This window comes from Pseudophryne corroboree, chromosome 6, assembly GCF_028390025.1.
Source record: "Pseudophryne corroboree isolate aPseCor3 chromosome 6, aPseCor3.hap2, whole genome shotgun sequence".
NCBI lineage: Eukaryota > Metazoa > Chordata > Amphibia > Anura > Myobatrachidae > Pseudophryne > Pseudophryne corroboree.
This window is the reverse complement of record NC_086449.1, coordinates 428,809,863-428,826,814: the sequence shown is the minus strand read 5'-3', so window position 1 is coordinate 428,826,814 and position 16,952 is coordinate 428,809,863. Positions and strand designations below refer to the sequence as shown.

The 16,952-nt window shown below is 45.9% G+C and overlaps 1 protein-coding gene across 2 annotated transcripts in view; it reads right to left on the bottom strand.

Moving 5' to 3' along the window:
- RINT1 (RAD50 interactor 1) overlaps positions 1 to 16,952 on the bottom strand; it is a 95,923-nt gene that overhangs the window by 52,334 nt on the left and 26,637 nt on the right. For both annotated transcript variants that reach the window (XM_063927036.1, XM_063927035.1), the window contains exons 4-5: positions 8,668 to 8,841; positions 8,406 to 8,558 (exon numbers count right to left, since the gene is read on the bottom strand). In XM_063927036.1, coding sequence (XP_063783106.1) covers positions 8,406 to 8,558; positions 8,668 to 8,841 — 327 coding nt within the window. The remainder of the gene's footprint in view (positions 1 to 8,405; positions 8,559 to 8,667; positions 8,842 to 16,952) is intronic.

Here is a 16,952-nt window from a genome sequence, read left to right as displayed (position 1 = left end):
TGGTGCAATGTTTCTCGGTGCTCTCTACCTGGTGCAATGTTTCTCAGTGCTCTCTACCTGGTGCAATGTTTCTCAGTGCTCTCTACCTGGTGCAGTGTGTCTCAGTGCTCTCTACCTGGTGCAGTGTGTCTCAGTGCTCTCTACCTGGTGCAGTGCGTCTCAGTGCTCTCTACCTGGTGCAGTGTGTCTCAGTGCTCTCTACCTGGTGCAGTGTGTCTCAGTGCTCTCTACCTGGCGCAATGTGTATAACGTGCTCTGCCTGGCGCAAAGTGTAGAATGTGCTCTGCCTGGCGCAATATGTATAACGTGCTCTACCTGTCGCAGTGTGTATAGGAGGTTCTACCTGGTGCAGTGTGTATTATCTGCACTATTGTGTGGTGTAATGTGAATTGCCACTATTATGTGGCCATGCCCCTAACCCCACGAAAAACAACGCCCCTAAATTTTCGCCTTTGGCGCGCACTGCCCATTCTTTATCATGTGGGAATGGGAGGACCAAGCATTATAGTATGTACCTAATTTTGCCCTTCTAATTGAAAAATGTGCCCTCCCGAACGAAAAATGTGCCCTACCCGTGATCAGCACCCTGCCCTAAAAAATTCCTAGAGTGAACACTAAGTACCTTAGGTATGAGAAGCAGAGGAGGGAACACATACACCGACTGGTACACCCACGGTGTTACCAGAACGTCCACAGCTATTGCCTGAGGGTCTCTTGACCTGGCGCAATACCTGTCCCGTTTTTTGTTCAGACGGGACGCTTTTGCCATTGCCCTCCTGCTTCTTGTGCCGCCCTGTCTGTTTACGTGGGCGACTGCCGTGATGTTTTTCCCACTGGATCAATACCGGCTGACCTTGAAGCAGAGGTCTTGCTAAGCTTAGAGCATTATAAATTTACCCTTAGCTCCAGTATATTTATGTGGAGAAAAGTCTCCAGACTTGATCACACTCCCTGGAAATTTTTTCCTTGTGTGACTGCTCCCCAGCCTCTCGGGCTGGCCTCCGTGGTCACCAGCATCCAATCCTGAATGCCAAATCTGCGGCCCTCTAGAAGATGAGCACTCTGTAACCACCACAGGAGAGACACCCTTGTCCTTGGATAAAGGGTTATCCGCTGATGCATCTGAAGATGCGATCCGGACCATTTGTCCAGCAGATCCCACTGAAAAGTTCTTGCATGAAATCTGCCGAATGGAATTGCTTCGTAGGAAGCCACCATTTTTACCAGGACCCTTGTGCAATGATGCACTGACACTTTTCCTGGTTTTAGGAGGTTCTTGACTAGCTCGGATAACTCCCTGGCTTTCTCTTCCGGGAGAAACACCTTTTTCTGGACTGTGTCCAGAATCATCCCTAGGCACAGCAGACGTGTCGTCAGGATCAGCTGCGATTTTGGAATATTTAGAATCCATCCGTGCTATCCGAGATAGTGCTACTCCGACCTCCAACTGTTCCCTGGACTTTGCCCTTATCAGGAGATCGTCCAAGTAAGGGGTAATTAAGACGCCTTTTCTTCGAAGAAGAATCATCATTTCGGCCATTACCTTGGTAAAGACCCGGGGTGCCGTGGACAATCCAAACGGCAGCGTCTGAAACTGACAGTGACAGTTCTATACCACGAACCTGAGGTACCCTTAGTGAGAAGGGCAAATTTGGGACATGGAGGTAAGCATCCCCGATGTCCCGGGACACTATATAGTCCCCTTCTTCCTGGTTCGTTATCACTGCTCTGAGTGACTCCATCTTGATTTGAACCTTTGTAAGTGTTCAAATTTTTTTAGATTTAGAATAGGTCTCACCTAGCCTTCTGGCTTCAGTACCACAATATAGTGTGGAATAATACCCCTTTCCTTGTTGTAGGAGGGGTAATTTGATTATCACCTGCTGGGAATACAGCTTGTGAATTTTTTCCCATACTGCCTCCTTGTCGGAGGGATACCTTGGTAAAGCAGACTTCAGGAGCCTGCGAGGGGGAAACGTTTCGACATTCCAATCTGTACCCCTGGGATCCTACTTGTAGGATCCAGGGGTCCTGTACGGTCCCAGCGTCATGCTGAGAGCTTGGCAGAAGCGGTGGAAGGCTTCTGTTCCTGGGAATGGGCTGCCTGCTGCAGTCTTCTTCCCTTTCCTCTATCCCTGGGCAAATATGACTCTTATAGGGACGAAAGGACTGAGGCTGAAAAGACGGTGTCTTTTTCTGCAGAGATGTGACTTAGGGTAAAAACGGTGTATTTTCCAGCAGTTGTCGTGGCCACCAGGTCCGATGGACCGACCCCAAATAACTCCTCTTCCTTTATACGGCAATACACCTTTGTGCCGTTTGGAATCTGCATCACCTGACCACTGTCGTGTCCATAAACATCTTCTGGCAGATATGGACATCGCACTTACTCTTGATGCCAGAGTGCAAATATCCCTCTGTGCATCTCGCATATATAGAAATGCATCCTTTAAATGCTCTATAGTCAATAAAATACTGTCCCTGTCAAGGGTATCAATATTTTTAGTCAGGGAATCCGACCAAGCCACCCCAGCTCTGCACATCCAGGCTGAGGCGATCGCTGGTCGCAGTATAACACCAGTATGTGTGTATATACTTTTATATGATATTTTCCAGCCTCCTGTCAGCTGGCTCCTTGAGGACGGCCCTATCTATAGACGGTACCGCCACTTGTTTTGATAAGCGTGTGAGCGCCTTATCCACCCTAAGGGGTGTTTCCCAACGCGCCCTAACTTCTGGCGGGAAAGGGTATACCGCCAATAATTTTCTATCGGGGGGAACCCACGCATCATCACACACTTCATTTAATTTATCTGATTCAGGAAAAACTACAGGTAGTTTTTTCACATCCCACATAATACCCTCTTTTGTGGTACTTGTAGTATCAGAAATATGTAACACCTCCTTCATTGCCCTTAACGTGTGGCCCTAATAAGGAATACGTTTGTTGATTCAGTGTCCGTGTCTGTGTCGACCGACTAAGGTAAACGGGCGTTTTAAAACCCCTGACGGTGTTTTTGAGACGTCTGGACCGGTACTAATTGTTTGTCGGCCGTCTCATGTCGTCAACCGACCTTGCAGCGTGTTGACATCATCACGTAATTCCCTAAATAAGCCATCCATTCCGGTGTCGACTCCCTAGAGAGTGACATCACCATTACAGGCAATTGCTCCGCCTCCTCACCAACATCGTCCTCATACATGTCGACACACACGTACCGACACACAGCACACACACAGGGAATGCTCTGATAGAGGACAGGACCCACTAGCCCTTTGGAGAGACAGAGGGAGAGTTTGCCAGCACACACCAAAAAACGCTATAATTATATAGGGACAACCTTATATAAGTGTTTTCCCTTATAGCATCTTTTTATATATTTCTAACGCCAAATTAGTGCCCCCCCTCTCTGTTTTAACCCTGTTTCTGTAGTGCAGTGCAGGGGAGAGCCTGGGAGCCTTCCCTCCAGCCTTTCTGTGAGGGAAAATGGCGCTGTGTGCTGAGGAGATAGGCCCCGCTCCTTTTTCGGCGGGCTCGTCTCCCGCTCTTCAACGGATTCTGGCAGGGGTTAAATATCTCCATATAGCCCCCGGAGGCTATATGTGAGGTATTTTTTGCCAAAAAATAGGTTTACATTGCCTCCCAGGGCGCCCCCCTCCCAGCGCCCTGCACCCTCAGTGACTGCCGTATGAAGTGTGCTGAGAGCAATGGCGCACAGCTGCAGTGCTGTGCGCTACCTTAAGAGGACTGAGGAGTCTTCTGCCGCCGATTCTGGACCTTCTTCTCTTTTCAGCATCTGCAAGGGGGCCGGCGGCGAGGCTCCGGTGACCATCCAGGCTGTACCTGTGATCGTCCCTCTGGAGCTAATGTCCAGTAGCCAAAGAAGCCAATCCATCCTGCACGCAGGTGAGTTCACTTCTTCTCCCCTAAGTCCCTCGTTGCAGTGATCCTGTTGCCAGCAGGACTCACTGTAAAATAAAAAACCTAAGCTAAACTTTTCTAAGCAGCTCTTTAGGAGAGCCACCTAGATTGCACCCTTCTCGGCCGGGCACAAAAATCTAACTGAGGCTTGGAGGAGGGTCATAGGGGGAGGAGCCAGTGCACACCACCTGATCCTAAAGCTTTACTTTTTGTGCCCTGTCTCCTGCGGAGCCGCTATTCCCCATGGTCCTTTCAGGAACCCCAGCATCCACTAGGACGATAGAGAAATATATATATTTTTTCCTAACTAAAATCATTTGGGATAGGGTTAAAGTCAGGTTCTTCACCTAATTCACTCATAAAAAAACAAGACAATTTCGGAGCGGTTTTCGTCGAAATAAATCGTCAGTTAAGTGGTTAATTAGCAGCTCTTATACAAGCAAGATTAAGGGGTATATGCAATTGCGGTCGAATTGCCGAAAATGTCGAAAAATGGGTAATGTTCGACACAAAAAACCTGTCGAATTTGATTCGACAATTCAATACAGTACTTTTCGACAAAAAAACTGCAGTTTCATTTTCGACTTTTGGCAATTTGAAATTTTTCAATTCGACATGTCTGCAATGTTAAAATGCGGCTTTTCGACAAAAGTATATTCAATTGAAGAATTTCGATACGACAACAGTACTTTTCAACAGTCATTTCGTCAATTTCATTCCGCCTCACTTTGCTGTCGTGATCTAATAAAATTACATGTAATTTTTTTTTTTTTTTTTTTAATTGCTAATAGCATATCTATTTATATTTGAAGGGATTATCTACTTGGTTTGTCTATTTAGGAGCCACAAGTATTATTTAATCGATTTTTTAAAATATATATTTTTTTTTTTAGTAACTACAATAATATGGAGAGATCAGTGCATGTTTTTCAGTTGGAAGGGGTGTGAAATGGTTAAAAATCCTGAAAAAAAATGCGCGGGGTCCCCCCTCCTAAGCATAACCAGCCTCGGGTTCTTTCAGCCGGTCCTGGTTGTAAAAATACGGGGGGGGAAATTACAGGGGTTCCCCCATATTTTAACAACCAGCACCGGGCTCTGCGCCTGGTCCTGGTGCCAAAAATACGGGGGACAAAAGACGTAGGGGTCCCCCGTATTTTTAACACCAGCACCGGGCTCCACTAGCCAGAGAGAGAATGCCACAGCCGGGGGGACACTTTTATATTGGTCCCTGCAGCCGTGGCATTAAATCCCCAACTAGTCACCCCTGGCCGGGTACCCTGGAGGAGTGGGGACCCCTTAAACTAAGGGGTCCTCCCCCTCCAGCCACCCAAGGGCCAGGGGTGAAGCCCAAGGCTGCCCCCCCCCCCCCCCCATCCAAGGGCGGCGGATGGGGGGCTGATAGCCTTTTGTGACAAAAAAAAGAATATTGTTTTTTGTAGCAGAACTACAAGTCCCAGCAAGCCTCCCCGCAAGCTGGTACTTGGAGAACCACAAGTACCAGCATGTGGGGAGGAAATGGGCCCGTTGGTACCTGTAGTTCTACTGCATAAAAAATATCCAAATAAAAACAATACACAGACACCGTGACAGAATAACATTATTACATACATGCACACCAACATACATACTTACCTATGTCGACACGAAGAGTCGGTCCCCTTCTCCACGTAGAATCCACGGGGTATCTGTAAATAAAATTATACTCACAACAATCCAGTGTAGATCGGTCCTCTTTTGTTTGTAACCACGTACTTGGCAAAATAAAAAACGAAAAACACGATCCACGCATTGAAAGGGGTCCCATGTTTACACATGGGACCCCTTTCCCGACTGGCGGGACCTCCCCGTGACTGCTGTCAAAGAGGGACCCTTCAGCCAATCAGGGAGCGCCACGTCATGGCACTCTCCTGATTGGCTGTGCGCGTCTGAGCCGTCAGTCAGGCGGCGCACTCGAGATACAATGTAGCGCATAGGCGCTCCATTATATCCAATGGTGGGAACTTTGCGGTCAGCGGTAGACCACAAGAGTGACCCCACATTGCGCACAGTCAATCAGGAGAGTGCACTCCCTGATTGGCTGAAGGGACCCTCTTTGACAGCAGTCACGGGGGGTCCCATGTGTAAACATGGGACCCCTCTCAGTGCGTGGATCGTGTTTTTCGTTTTTTTTATTTTGCCAAGTACGTGGATTACAAACAGAAGAGGACCGATCTACACTGGATTGTTGGGAGTATAGTTTTATTTACAGGTACCCCGTGGATTCTACGTGGAGAAGGGGACCGACTCTTCGTGTCAACATAGGTAAGTATGTATGTTGGTGTGCATGTATGTAATAAAGTTGTACTATCACGGTGTGTGTGTGTGTGTGTGTGTGTGTGTGTGTGTGTGTGTGTGTATTGTTTTTATTTGGGTATTTTTTTGTAGTAGAACTACAGGTACCAGCGGGCCCGTGCGCCCCCCCCCCCCCCCTCCCCCCGCATGCTGGTACTTGTGGCCTCGGGCTTCACCCCTGGCCCTTGGGTGGCTGGAGGGGGAGGGGGGGGGGGGGGGACCCTTGATTTAGCCAGCGGTGACTAGTTGGGGATTTAATGCCACGGCCGCAGGGACCAATATAAAAAAAAAAAAAAAAAGTGTCCCCCGGCTGTGGCATTATCTCTCTGGCTAGTGGAGCCCGGTGCTGGTGTTAAAAATACGGGGGACCCCTATGCCTTTTGTCCCCCGTATTTTTTGCACCTGGACCCGGCGCAGAGCCCGGTGCTGGTTGTTAAAATACGGGGGAACCCCTGTCATTTCCCCCCCCCGTATTTTTACAACCAGGACCGGCTCAAAGAGCCAGAGGCTGGTTATGCTTAGGAGGGGGGACCCCACGCATTTTTCCCCCCAGGATTTATTGAACACTTTTGTGCCGTCCATGAAGTCGAATCCAGGCCGCCCACTATCGTCAATTGGTCCGTTTTTCGACAGCGGGACTGTCGAATCCGTTATTTATTGAATATGTCGAATTCGTGTTCCGGCGGGAGGGTTTTGCCTGTCGAACTGTGTCGAATCCAAAAACGGTCGAATTTCAGACGGAATTCAACCGCAATTGCATATACCCCTAAATCTTGAAGGCTATCCCTCTACTGGGCAGGTTATCAGAAATGACTGTCACTAATCAAATCTGCAAACACTTTTGATCATCTCATTGCAGTGTGGCTCCCTCATGCATCTATCGGCATGAGGGGGTGGGCGACAGGTTAGTTCCTGATCAAGTGACTTTACTGTTTTAGTTCAAATGTTCTTGTGTATGCCTCACCTAATTGGTGCCAAGTCTAATTAAATTCAATTTGCTTCGGTTTACATAAAATACATTTTTATTGGTGTTGAACTTGCTTATGCACGTATCCTGTTGATAGGTAAATATCATCCTAGGAGTACAACATCAAGCCAATGAATATGTCCAGGCCAATCTTTTCACTCCTGCCAAGTATCATCTAAAACCAGAGAATAGTGTTCTGCCATCTCCTCCTACATAACTCAAAACACTCAATTTACATAAGTTTGCAGCGGGTTCCAGTGTATAGATAGACAGTTAAAAGATAGACAGTCATTAGGTAGACACCATATGGTTGACAGTCAAAAGTCAGACAGGGTCAAAAGTCAAAAGAAAAAAAAATTGTTTTTTTTCTGTGTTTTTTTTTACAACTTTTGCCTCATTTACAATCCATGTCACAAACTATTACCTTTCAGTAAACTTGTGGCGAGCGAAGCGGAGCGAGCCACTGAGCCCGAAGAGTGGCGAGCATAGAGAGCCCGTGAGGGGCCAAATTTCACCAAATTTGTGTTAAAAATGTTTAAAAACAATTTTTTATGTATCTAACGTTTGACTGTCTGACTTTTGACCCTGTCTCAGTCGACCATATGGTGTCTACCTAATGACTGTCTATCTTTTAACGGTCTATGTGCTATACCACACCCTTTTGTAGCTCATCCTCTTCATCCATCCACATCTGTCAATTGCCTGCATCATTTAAAATCCCATCATCATACTTTTTCACAAAGATCAATGCCAACGTGGATATGCAGTGACACCCAAATGACTCTTCTTTACGCTTGTTATCAAGAATAGTATAAACCACACAAAATATTTGCAGCACATACCAGAGGTACTGTTTCTCAGTCAAGGCATGTAGCTAAATTAACTCTTCACTAGGACACATTTTTAGGTTACGCTAACCACATGCTCACTATTTATTGATATTATATCACCTATTGTGAGTTTCCAAACCCTTTAGTAACTGATCTTGTACATCTCCCAGGCTGAATTGCCATAGAAACCCACAAACTAGCAGGGCTGAGTGGGGCACCTCTACAAAACACATTTTATATTCTGCTATCCTTAAGCAGTTCAAGTTCCTAACAATTTATATATAAAAAATATGACAACATGAAGAACCTAATCATTAATTACATTCCTTCATTAAACTCATTTGAAAAAGGATACGAAATTTGAAGCTTAAGGAGTTGAGTGAAGAGTGTATCCAAGCTAGTGAAAAAATCTGTTAGACTTGCTGAGGATGAAGCAGAAACTGGTGTCCGTGATTGATGAGGACCAATGAAAGGCCAGTTTAAATGATTTAGCACCTCTTCAAAATCACTATAGAAAGGAAAACTTGTTTTACCAATGCACTCTACATAACATTAACAACTATGAGACTGTGTAACTGTCCAGTCATTACGCCATAGTCATTTAGCATAAAAATTACCTTGTTAATTTATCTTTTAGGATTTTGTGCCAGAACTGAACAGTGGATCTGATAAATTTGAGTAGATGGATACACGATGAATCCTGGAGCTTAATGGCCAATTCGGCCATAGAAACCAAGGTGCTAGCTGCTTCTGCAACATTGTTAGTCATGAGATGTTGCTGGATGTTATCACTGAAAAGAAAAAATAAGAATTTACTTACCGATAATTCTATTTCTCATAGTCCGTAGTGGATGCTGGGGACTCCGTCAGGACCATGGGGAATAGCGGCTCCGCAGGAGACAGGGCACATCTAAAGAAAGCTTTTAGGATCACATGGTGTGTACTGGCTCCTCCCCCCATGACCCTCCTCCAAGCCTCAGTTAGGTACTGTGCCCGGACGAGCGTACACAATAAGGAAGGATCTTGAATCCCGGGTAAGACTCATACCAGCCACACCAATCACACTGTACAACTTGTGATCTGAACCCAGTTAACAGTATGATAACAAACGAAGTAGCCTCTGAAAAGATGGCTCACAACAATAATAATAACCCGATTTTTGTAACAATAACTATGTACAAGTATTGCAGACAATCCGCACTTGGGATGGGCGCCCAGCATCCACTACGGACTATGAGAAATAGAATTATTGGTAAGTAAATTCTTATTTTCTCTAACGTCCTAGTGGATGCTGGGGACTCCGTCAGGACCATGGGGATTATACCAAAGCTCCCAAACGGGCGGGAGAGTGCGGATGACTCTGCAGCACCGAATGAGAGAACTCCAGGTCCTCCTTAGCCAGAGTATCAAATTTGTAAAATTTTACAAACGTGTTCTCCCCTGACCACGTAGCTGCTCGGCAAAGTTGTAATGCCGAGACCCCTCGGGCAGCCGCCCAAGATGAGCCCACCTTCCTTGTGGAGTGGGTCTTTACAGATTTAGGCTGTGGCAGGCCTGCCACAGAATGTGCAAGTTGGATTGTGCTACAGATCCAACGCGCAATCGTCTGCTTAGACGCAGGAGCACCCATCTTGTTGGGTGCATACAATATAAACAACGAGTCAGATTTTCTGACTCCAGCTGTCCTTGAAATATATATATATTTTTTTTTTAATGCTCTGACAACGTCCAGTAACTTGGAGTCCTCCAAGTCGCTAGTAGCCGCAGGCACCACAATAGGCTGGTTCAAGTGAAAAGCCGAAACCACCTTAGGGAGAAAATGAGGACGTGTCCGCAGTTCTGCCCTGTCCGAATGGAAAATCAGATATGGGCTTTTGTACGATAAAGCCGCCAACTCTGAAACTCTCCTGGCTGAAGCCAGGGCCAGTAGCATGGTTACTTTCCATGTAAGATACTTCAAATCTACAGATTTGAGAGGCTCAAACCAATGAGATTTGAGAAAATCCAAAACTACGTTTAGATCCCACGGTGCCACTGGGGGCACAATCGGGGGCTGTATATGTAGTACACCCTTGACAAAAGTTTGTACTTCAGGCACTGAAGCCAATTCCTTCTGGAAGAAGATTGATAAGGCCGAAATTTGAACTTTAATAGACCCCAATTTGAGGCCCATAGACAATCCTGCCTGCAGGAAATGTAAGAATCGACCCAATTGAAATTCTTCCGTTGGGGCCTTCTTGGCTTCACACCACGCAACATATTTTCTCCAAATGCGGTGATAATGTTGTGCGGTCACTTCCTTCCTAGCCTTAATCAAGGTAGGAATAACTTCCTCTGGAATGCCCTTTTCTTTTAGAATCCGGCGTTCAACCGCCATGCCGTCAAACGCAGCCGCGGTAAGTCTTGGAACATACAAGGTCCCTGCTGAAGCAGATCCCTTCTTAGAGGTAGAGGCCACGGATCCTCCGTGAGCATCTCTTGAAGTTCCGGATACCAAGTTCTTCTTGGCCAATCCGGAGCCACTAGTATTGTTCTTACTCCCCTTTTCCGAATAATTCTCAGTACCTTTGGTATGAGAGGCAGAGGAGGAAACACATACACTGACTGGTACACCCATGGTGTTACCAGAGCGTCCACAGCTATTGCCTGAGGGTCTCTTGACCTGGCGCAATATCTGTCCAGTTTTTTGTTGAGGCGAGACGCCATCATATCCACCTTTGGTTTTTCCCAACGGTTCACAATCATGTGGAAAACTTCCGGATGAAGTCCCCACTCTCCCGGGTGAAGGTCGTGTCTGCTGAGGAAGTCTGCTTCCCAGTTGTCCACTCCCGGGATGAACACTGCTGACAGTGCTATGACATGATTTTCCGCCCAGCGAAGAATCCTTGCAGCTTCTGTCATTGCTCTTCTGCTTCTCGTGCCGTATATTTATGTGAAGAGACGTCTCCAGGTCTGACCATACACCCTGGAAGTTTCTTCCCTGTGTGACTACTCCCCAGCCCCGTAGGCTGGCATCCGTAGTCACCAGGACCCAGTCCTGTATGCCGAACCTGCGGCCCTCTAACAGATGGGCACTCTGCAACCACCACAGGAGAGACAACCTTGTTCTTGGTGACAGTGTTATCCGCTGATGCATGTGCAGATGCGATCCGGACCATTTGTCCAGCAGATCCCACTGAAATGTTCGTGCATGGAATCTGCCGAATGGAATTTCTTCGTAAGAAGCCACCATCTTTCCCAGGACTCTTGTGCATTGATGTACTGACACAGTTCCTGGTTTTAGGAGGTTCCTGACCAGTTCGGATAACTCCCTTGCTTTCTCCTCCGGGAGAAACACCTTTTTCTGAACCGTGTCCAGAATCATTCCCAGGAACAGCAGACGTGTTGTCGGGGTCAATTGAGATTTTGGAAGATTCAGAATCCACCCGTGTTGCTGAAGCACTACTTGGGTTAGTGCTACACCGACTTCCAGCTGTTCTCTGGACTTTGCCCTTATCAGGAGATCGTCCAAGTAAGGAATTATTAATACGCCTTTTCTTCGTAGAAGAACCATCATTTCGGTCATTACCTTGGTAAAGACCCGAGGGGCCGTGGACAAACCAAACGGCAGCGTTTGAAACTGATAATGACAGTCTTGTATCACGAACCTGAGATACCCTTGGTGTGAGGGGTAAATTGGGACATGCAGATAAGCATCTTTTATGTCCAGGGACACCATGAAGTCCCCTTCTTCCAGATTCGCTATCACTGCTCTGAGTGACTCCATCTTGAACTTGAATTTCTGTATGTACAGGTTCAAGGATTTCAGATTTAGAATAGGTCTTACCGAACCGTCCGGCTTCGGTACCACAAATAGTGTGGAATAATACCCCTTTCCCTGTTGTAGGAGGGGTACCTTGACTATCACCTGCTGAGAATACAGCTTGTGAATGGCTTCCAATACCGTCGTCCTTTCTGAGGGAGACGTTGGTAAAGCAGACTTTAGGAACCGGCGAGGGGGAGACCTTTCGAACTCCAACATGTAACCCTGAGATACTATCTGCAGGATCCACGGGTCCACCTGTGAGCGAGCCCACTGATTGCTGAAAATCTTTAGTCGACCCCCCACCGCTCCTGAGTCCGCTTGTAAAGCCCCAGCGTCATGCTGATGGCTTTGTAGAACCCGGGGCGGGCTTCTGGTCCTGGGCAGGGGCTGCTTGCTGCCCTCTCTTACCCTTTCCTCTGCCTCGCGGCAGATAAGACTGTCCTTTTGCTCGCTTGTTTTTATAGGAGCGAAAGGACTGCGGCTGAAAAGACGGTGTCTTTTTCTGTTGGGAGGGGGTCTGAGGTAAAAAAGTGGATTTGCCGGCAGTTGCCGTGGCCACCAGATCCGATAGACCGACCCCAAATAATTCCTCTCCTTTATATGGCAACACTTCCATATGCCTTTTGGAATCCGCATCACCTGACCACTGTCGCGTCCATAAACTTCTTCTGGCAGATATGGACATCGCACTTACTCTTGATGCTAGAGTACAAATATCCCTCTGAGCATCTCGCATATAAAGAAACGCATCCTTTAATTGCTCTAGAGTCAATAAAATACTGTCCCTATCCAGGGTATCAATATTTTCAGTCAGGGAATCCAACCACACTACCCCAGCACTGCACATCCAGGCTGAGGCTATTGCCGGTCGCAGTATAACACCAGTATGAGTGTATATACTTTTCAGGTTAGTTTCCAGCCTCCTATCCGCTGGATCCTTGAGGGCGGCCGTATCAGGAGACGGCAACGCCACTTGCTTTGATAAACGTGTGAGCGCCTTATCCACCCTAGGGGGTGTTTCCCAGCGCGTCCTAACCTCTGGTGGGAAAGGGTATAATGCCAATAACTTCTTAGAAATTAGCAGTTTTCTATCTGGGTTAACCCACGCTTCATCACACACGTCATTCAATTCCTCTGATTCTGGAAAAGCTACAGGTAGTTTTTTCACCCCCCACATAATACCCCTTTTTGAGGTACCAGCAGTATCAGAGATCTGCAAAGCCTCCTTCATTGCCGTGATCATATAACGTGTGGCCCTGTTGGAAAATACGTTTGTTTCTTCACCGTCGACACTAGATTCATCTGTGTCGGTACCCGTGTCGACTGACTGAGGTAAGGGACGTTTTACAGCCCCTGACGGTGTCTGAGACGCCTGAGCCGGTACTGACTGGTTTTCCGGCCGTCTCATTTCGTCTACTGACTTTTGTAATGTACTAACATTATCACGTAATTCCATAACTAAAGCCATCCATTCCGGTGTCGACTCCCTAGGGGGTGACATCACCATTACCGGCAATTGCTCTGCCTCCACACCAACATCGTCCTCATACATGTCGACACACACGTACCGACACACAGCAGCCACACAGGGAATGCTCTAATCGAAGACAGGACCCCCTTAGCCCTTTGGGGAGACAGAGGGAGAGTTTGCCAGCACACACCAAAAACGCTATAAATGTATATAAACAACCCTAAAAGGTGTTGTTTTTGTTATAAGCGCTTTTAATATATAAATATCGCCAATTTATGCCCCCCTTCTCTTTGTTACCCTGTTTCTGTAGTGCAGTGCAGGGGAGAGTCCTGGGAGCCTTCCTCACAGCGGAGCTGAGCAGGAAAATGGCGCTGAGTGCTGAGGAGAATAAGCTCCGCCCCTTTTCCGGCGGGCTTTTCTCCCGGGTTTTGAGAAATCTGGCCTGGGTTAAATACATACATATAGCCTTAATGGCTATATGTGATGTATTCTTTGCCACTAAAGGTATTTAATATTGCTGCCCAGGGCGCCCCCAGCAGCGCCCTGCACCCTCCGTGACTGGTCAGTGAGAAGTGTGTAGCAACAATGGCGCACAGCTGCCGTGCTGTGCGCTACCTTCATGAAGACTGAAGAGTCTTCTGCCGCCTGTTTCCGGACCTCCGATCTTCAGCATCTGTAAGGGGGGTCGGCGGCGCGGCTCCGGGACGAACCCCAGGATGACCTGTGTTCCGACTCCCTCTGAAGCTATGTCCAGTAGCCTAAGACTCCAATCCATCCTGCACGCAGGTGAGTTGAAAATCTCTCCCCTAAGTCCCTCGATGCAGTGAGCCTGTTGCCAGCAGGACTCACTGAGATTTAAAACCTAAAAAAACTTTTTCTAAGCAGCTCTTTAGGAGAGCCACCTAGATTGCACCCTGCTCGGACGGGCACAAAAACCTAACTGAGGCTTGGAGGAGGGTCATGGGGGGAGGAGCCAGTACACACCATGTGATCCTAAAAGCTTTCTTTAGATGTGCCCTGTCTCCTGCGGAGCCGCTATTCCCCATGGTCCTGACGGAGTCCCCAGCATCCACTAGGACGTTAGAGAAATAAGAAATAAATATAATATATATATGTGAAGCAATGAGGCGGCACTCACCAGACTTGCAAGCAGTCAAAAACATCCTTTAACGGAATTCATTAAAGGACGTTTTTAACTGCTTGCAAGTCTGGTGGGTGCCGCCTCATTGCTTCACATACCCATAGGGTCATCACCCTCGGGAAGGCCCCTCAGCAAGAAATACCTATCATACATTAGGAGTGCCGGGCAAAGAGACAGAGATATATATATTAAAAATAGATAGATAGATAGATAGATAGATAGATAGATAGATAGAAAGAGGTATAGATATATACTGCTCAAAAAAATAAAGGGAACACTAAAATAACACATCCTAGATCTGAATGAATGAAATATTCTTATTAAAGTACTTTGTTCTTTACATAGTTGAATGTGCTGACAACAAAATCACACAAAAATTGTCAATGGAAATCAAATTTATTAACCCATGGAGGTCACCACCTCATCAGGAGCATGCCCAGGCATTGTATGGAGGTCATACAGGCACGTGGAGGCCACACACACTACTGAGCCTCATTTTGACTTGTTTTAAGGACATTACATCAAAGTTGGATCAGCCTGTAGTGTGTTTCTCCACTTTAATTTTGAGTGCGACTCCAAATCCAGACCGCCATGGGTTAATAAATTTGATTTCCATTGACGATTTTTGTGTGATTTTGTTGTCGGCACATTCAACTATGTAAAGAACAAAGTATTTAATAAGAATATTTCATTCATTCAGATCTAGGATGTGTTATTTTAGTGTTCCCTTTATTTTTTTGAGATATATATATATATATATATATATATATATATATATATATATATATATATATATATATATATATATATATATATATATATATATATATATATATATATATATAACACGAAATAGAGGAGATGGCGCCAAGGGAGTTATATCAACGAATAACTCCAGTAGTGCAGTGCTGACAGCCAAGTCTCTATATTATATAGAGACTTGGCTGTCAGCACTGCACTACTGGAGGGTCTACCACGTGTTCTAAATTGGTTAGACATTATACCCATTTGAATTGCCTTCACTCCTGAGTCTCTGAGTGTCAGGTTCAAGCTGCTGACCGATGAGGTTCCTTATGCTTGTGAACCAGTTAGATTCTATACACATATGAATCTTCCCCATATTCGAATATCTGAATGTCAGACTCAAGCTGATGATATATGAGGTATGGTCCTCGCTGTATCAATCAAGTCCCATTGAAATATTGAAACGTTGTTCATACATCTTTGAATGACCTTTTATGTGCTGACAATATGTTCTGAAATGGAGATTTTACCCCTGATGAAGTCTTGGAACAAGATGAAACGCGTTGGGTTATTTATCTATCTATTATCTGATGTTACCTCCGAATCTACAATAAGGAGAAGGAGGAAATCGTAGCGATATATCTACGCTTTTTCCTCATCACTACAAACTGATTGTTCAAATTGTGCGACAAATGTAAATGTATTAACTCTGTATACTTATGAACATTTGTGTCGGGTTTATATGTTGTTTTAATACATTTTTATGTTAGTATTTGTTATCTGACGTAATTTATCCGGAGAGTACTGTAAGGGTCCGTTTTTAGGTAGGGCGTTGATATAACTCCCTTGGCGCCATCTCCTCTATTTCGTTTCATATTTTCACACATTTAGTTCCTCCTAACAGGGAACTTAGAGGATACAGGCAGCCATATAATTAATTAATTTTAGTGTTTTTTTTATTTGAAATAGCACAGTGGGAGAGTAATTCTAGATAGATAGATAGATAGATAGAGAGAGATATATATATATATATATATATATATATATATATATATATATTATAATGGGATGGCAGCCCTTTTCTCCCGTGGCTTGCTGTTCAGGCTAACCAATTTAAATCTAAAAGACAAAAAAAATAAGAATTTACTTACCGATAATTCTATTTCTCGTAGTCCGTAGTGGATGCTGGGGACTCCGTCAGGACCATGGGGAATAGCGGGCTCCGCAGGAGACAGGGCACATCTAAAAAGCTTTTTAGGTCACATGGTGTGTACTGGCTCCTCCCCCCATGACCCTCCTCCAAGCCTCAGTTAGGTACTGTGCCCGGACGAGCGTACACAATAAGGAAGGATCTTGAATCCCGGGTAAGACTCATACCAGCCACACCAATCACACCGTACAACTTGTGATCTGAACCCAGTTAACAGTATGATAACAAAACGAAGTAGCCTCCGAAAAGATGGCTCACAACAATAGTAATAACCCGATTTTTGTAACAATAACTATGTACAAGCATTGCAGACAATCCGCACTTGGGATGGGCGCCCAGCATCCACTACGGACTACGAGAAATAGAATTATCGGTAAGTAAATTCTTATTTTCTCTAACGTCCTAGTGGATGCTGGGGACTCCGTCAGGACCATGGGGATTATACCAAAGCTCCCAAACGGGCGGGAGAGTGCGGATGACTCTGCAGCACCGAATGAGAGAACTCCAGGTCCTCCTTAGCCAGAGTATCAA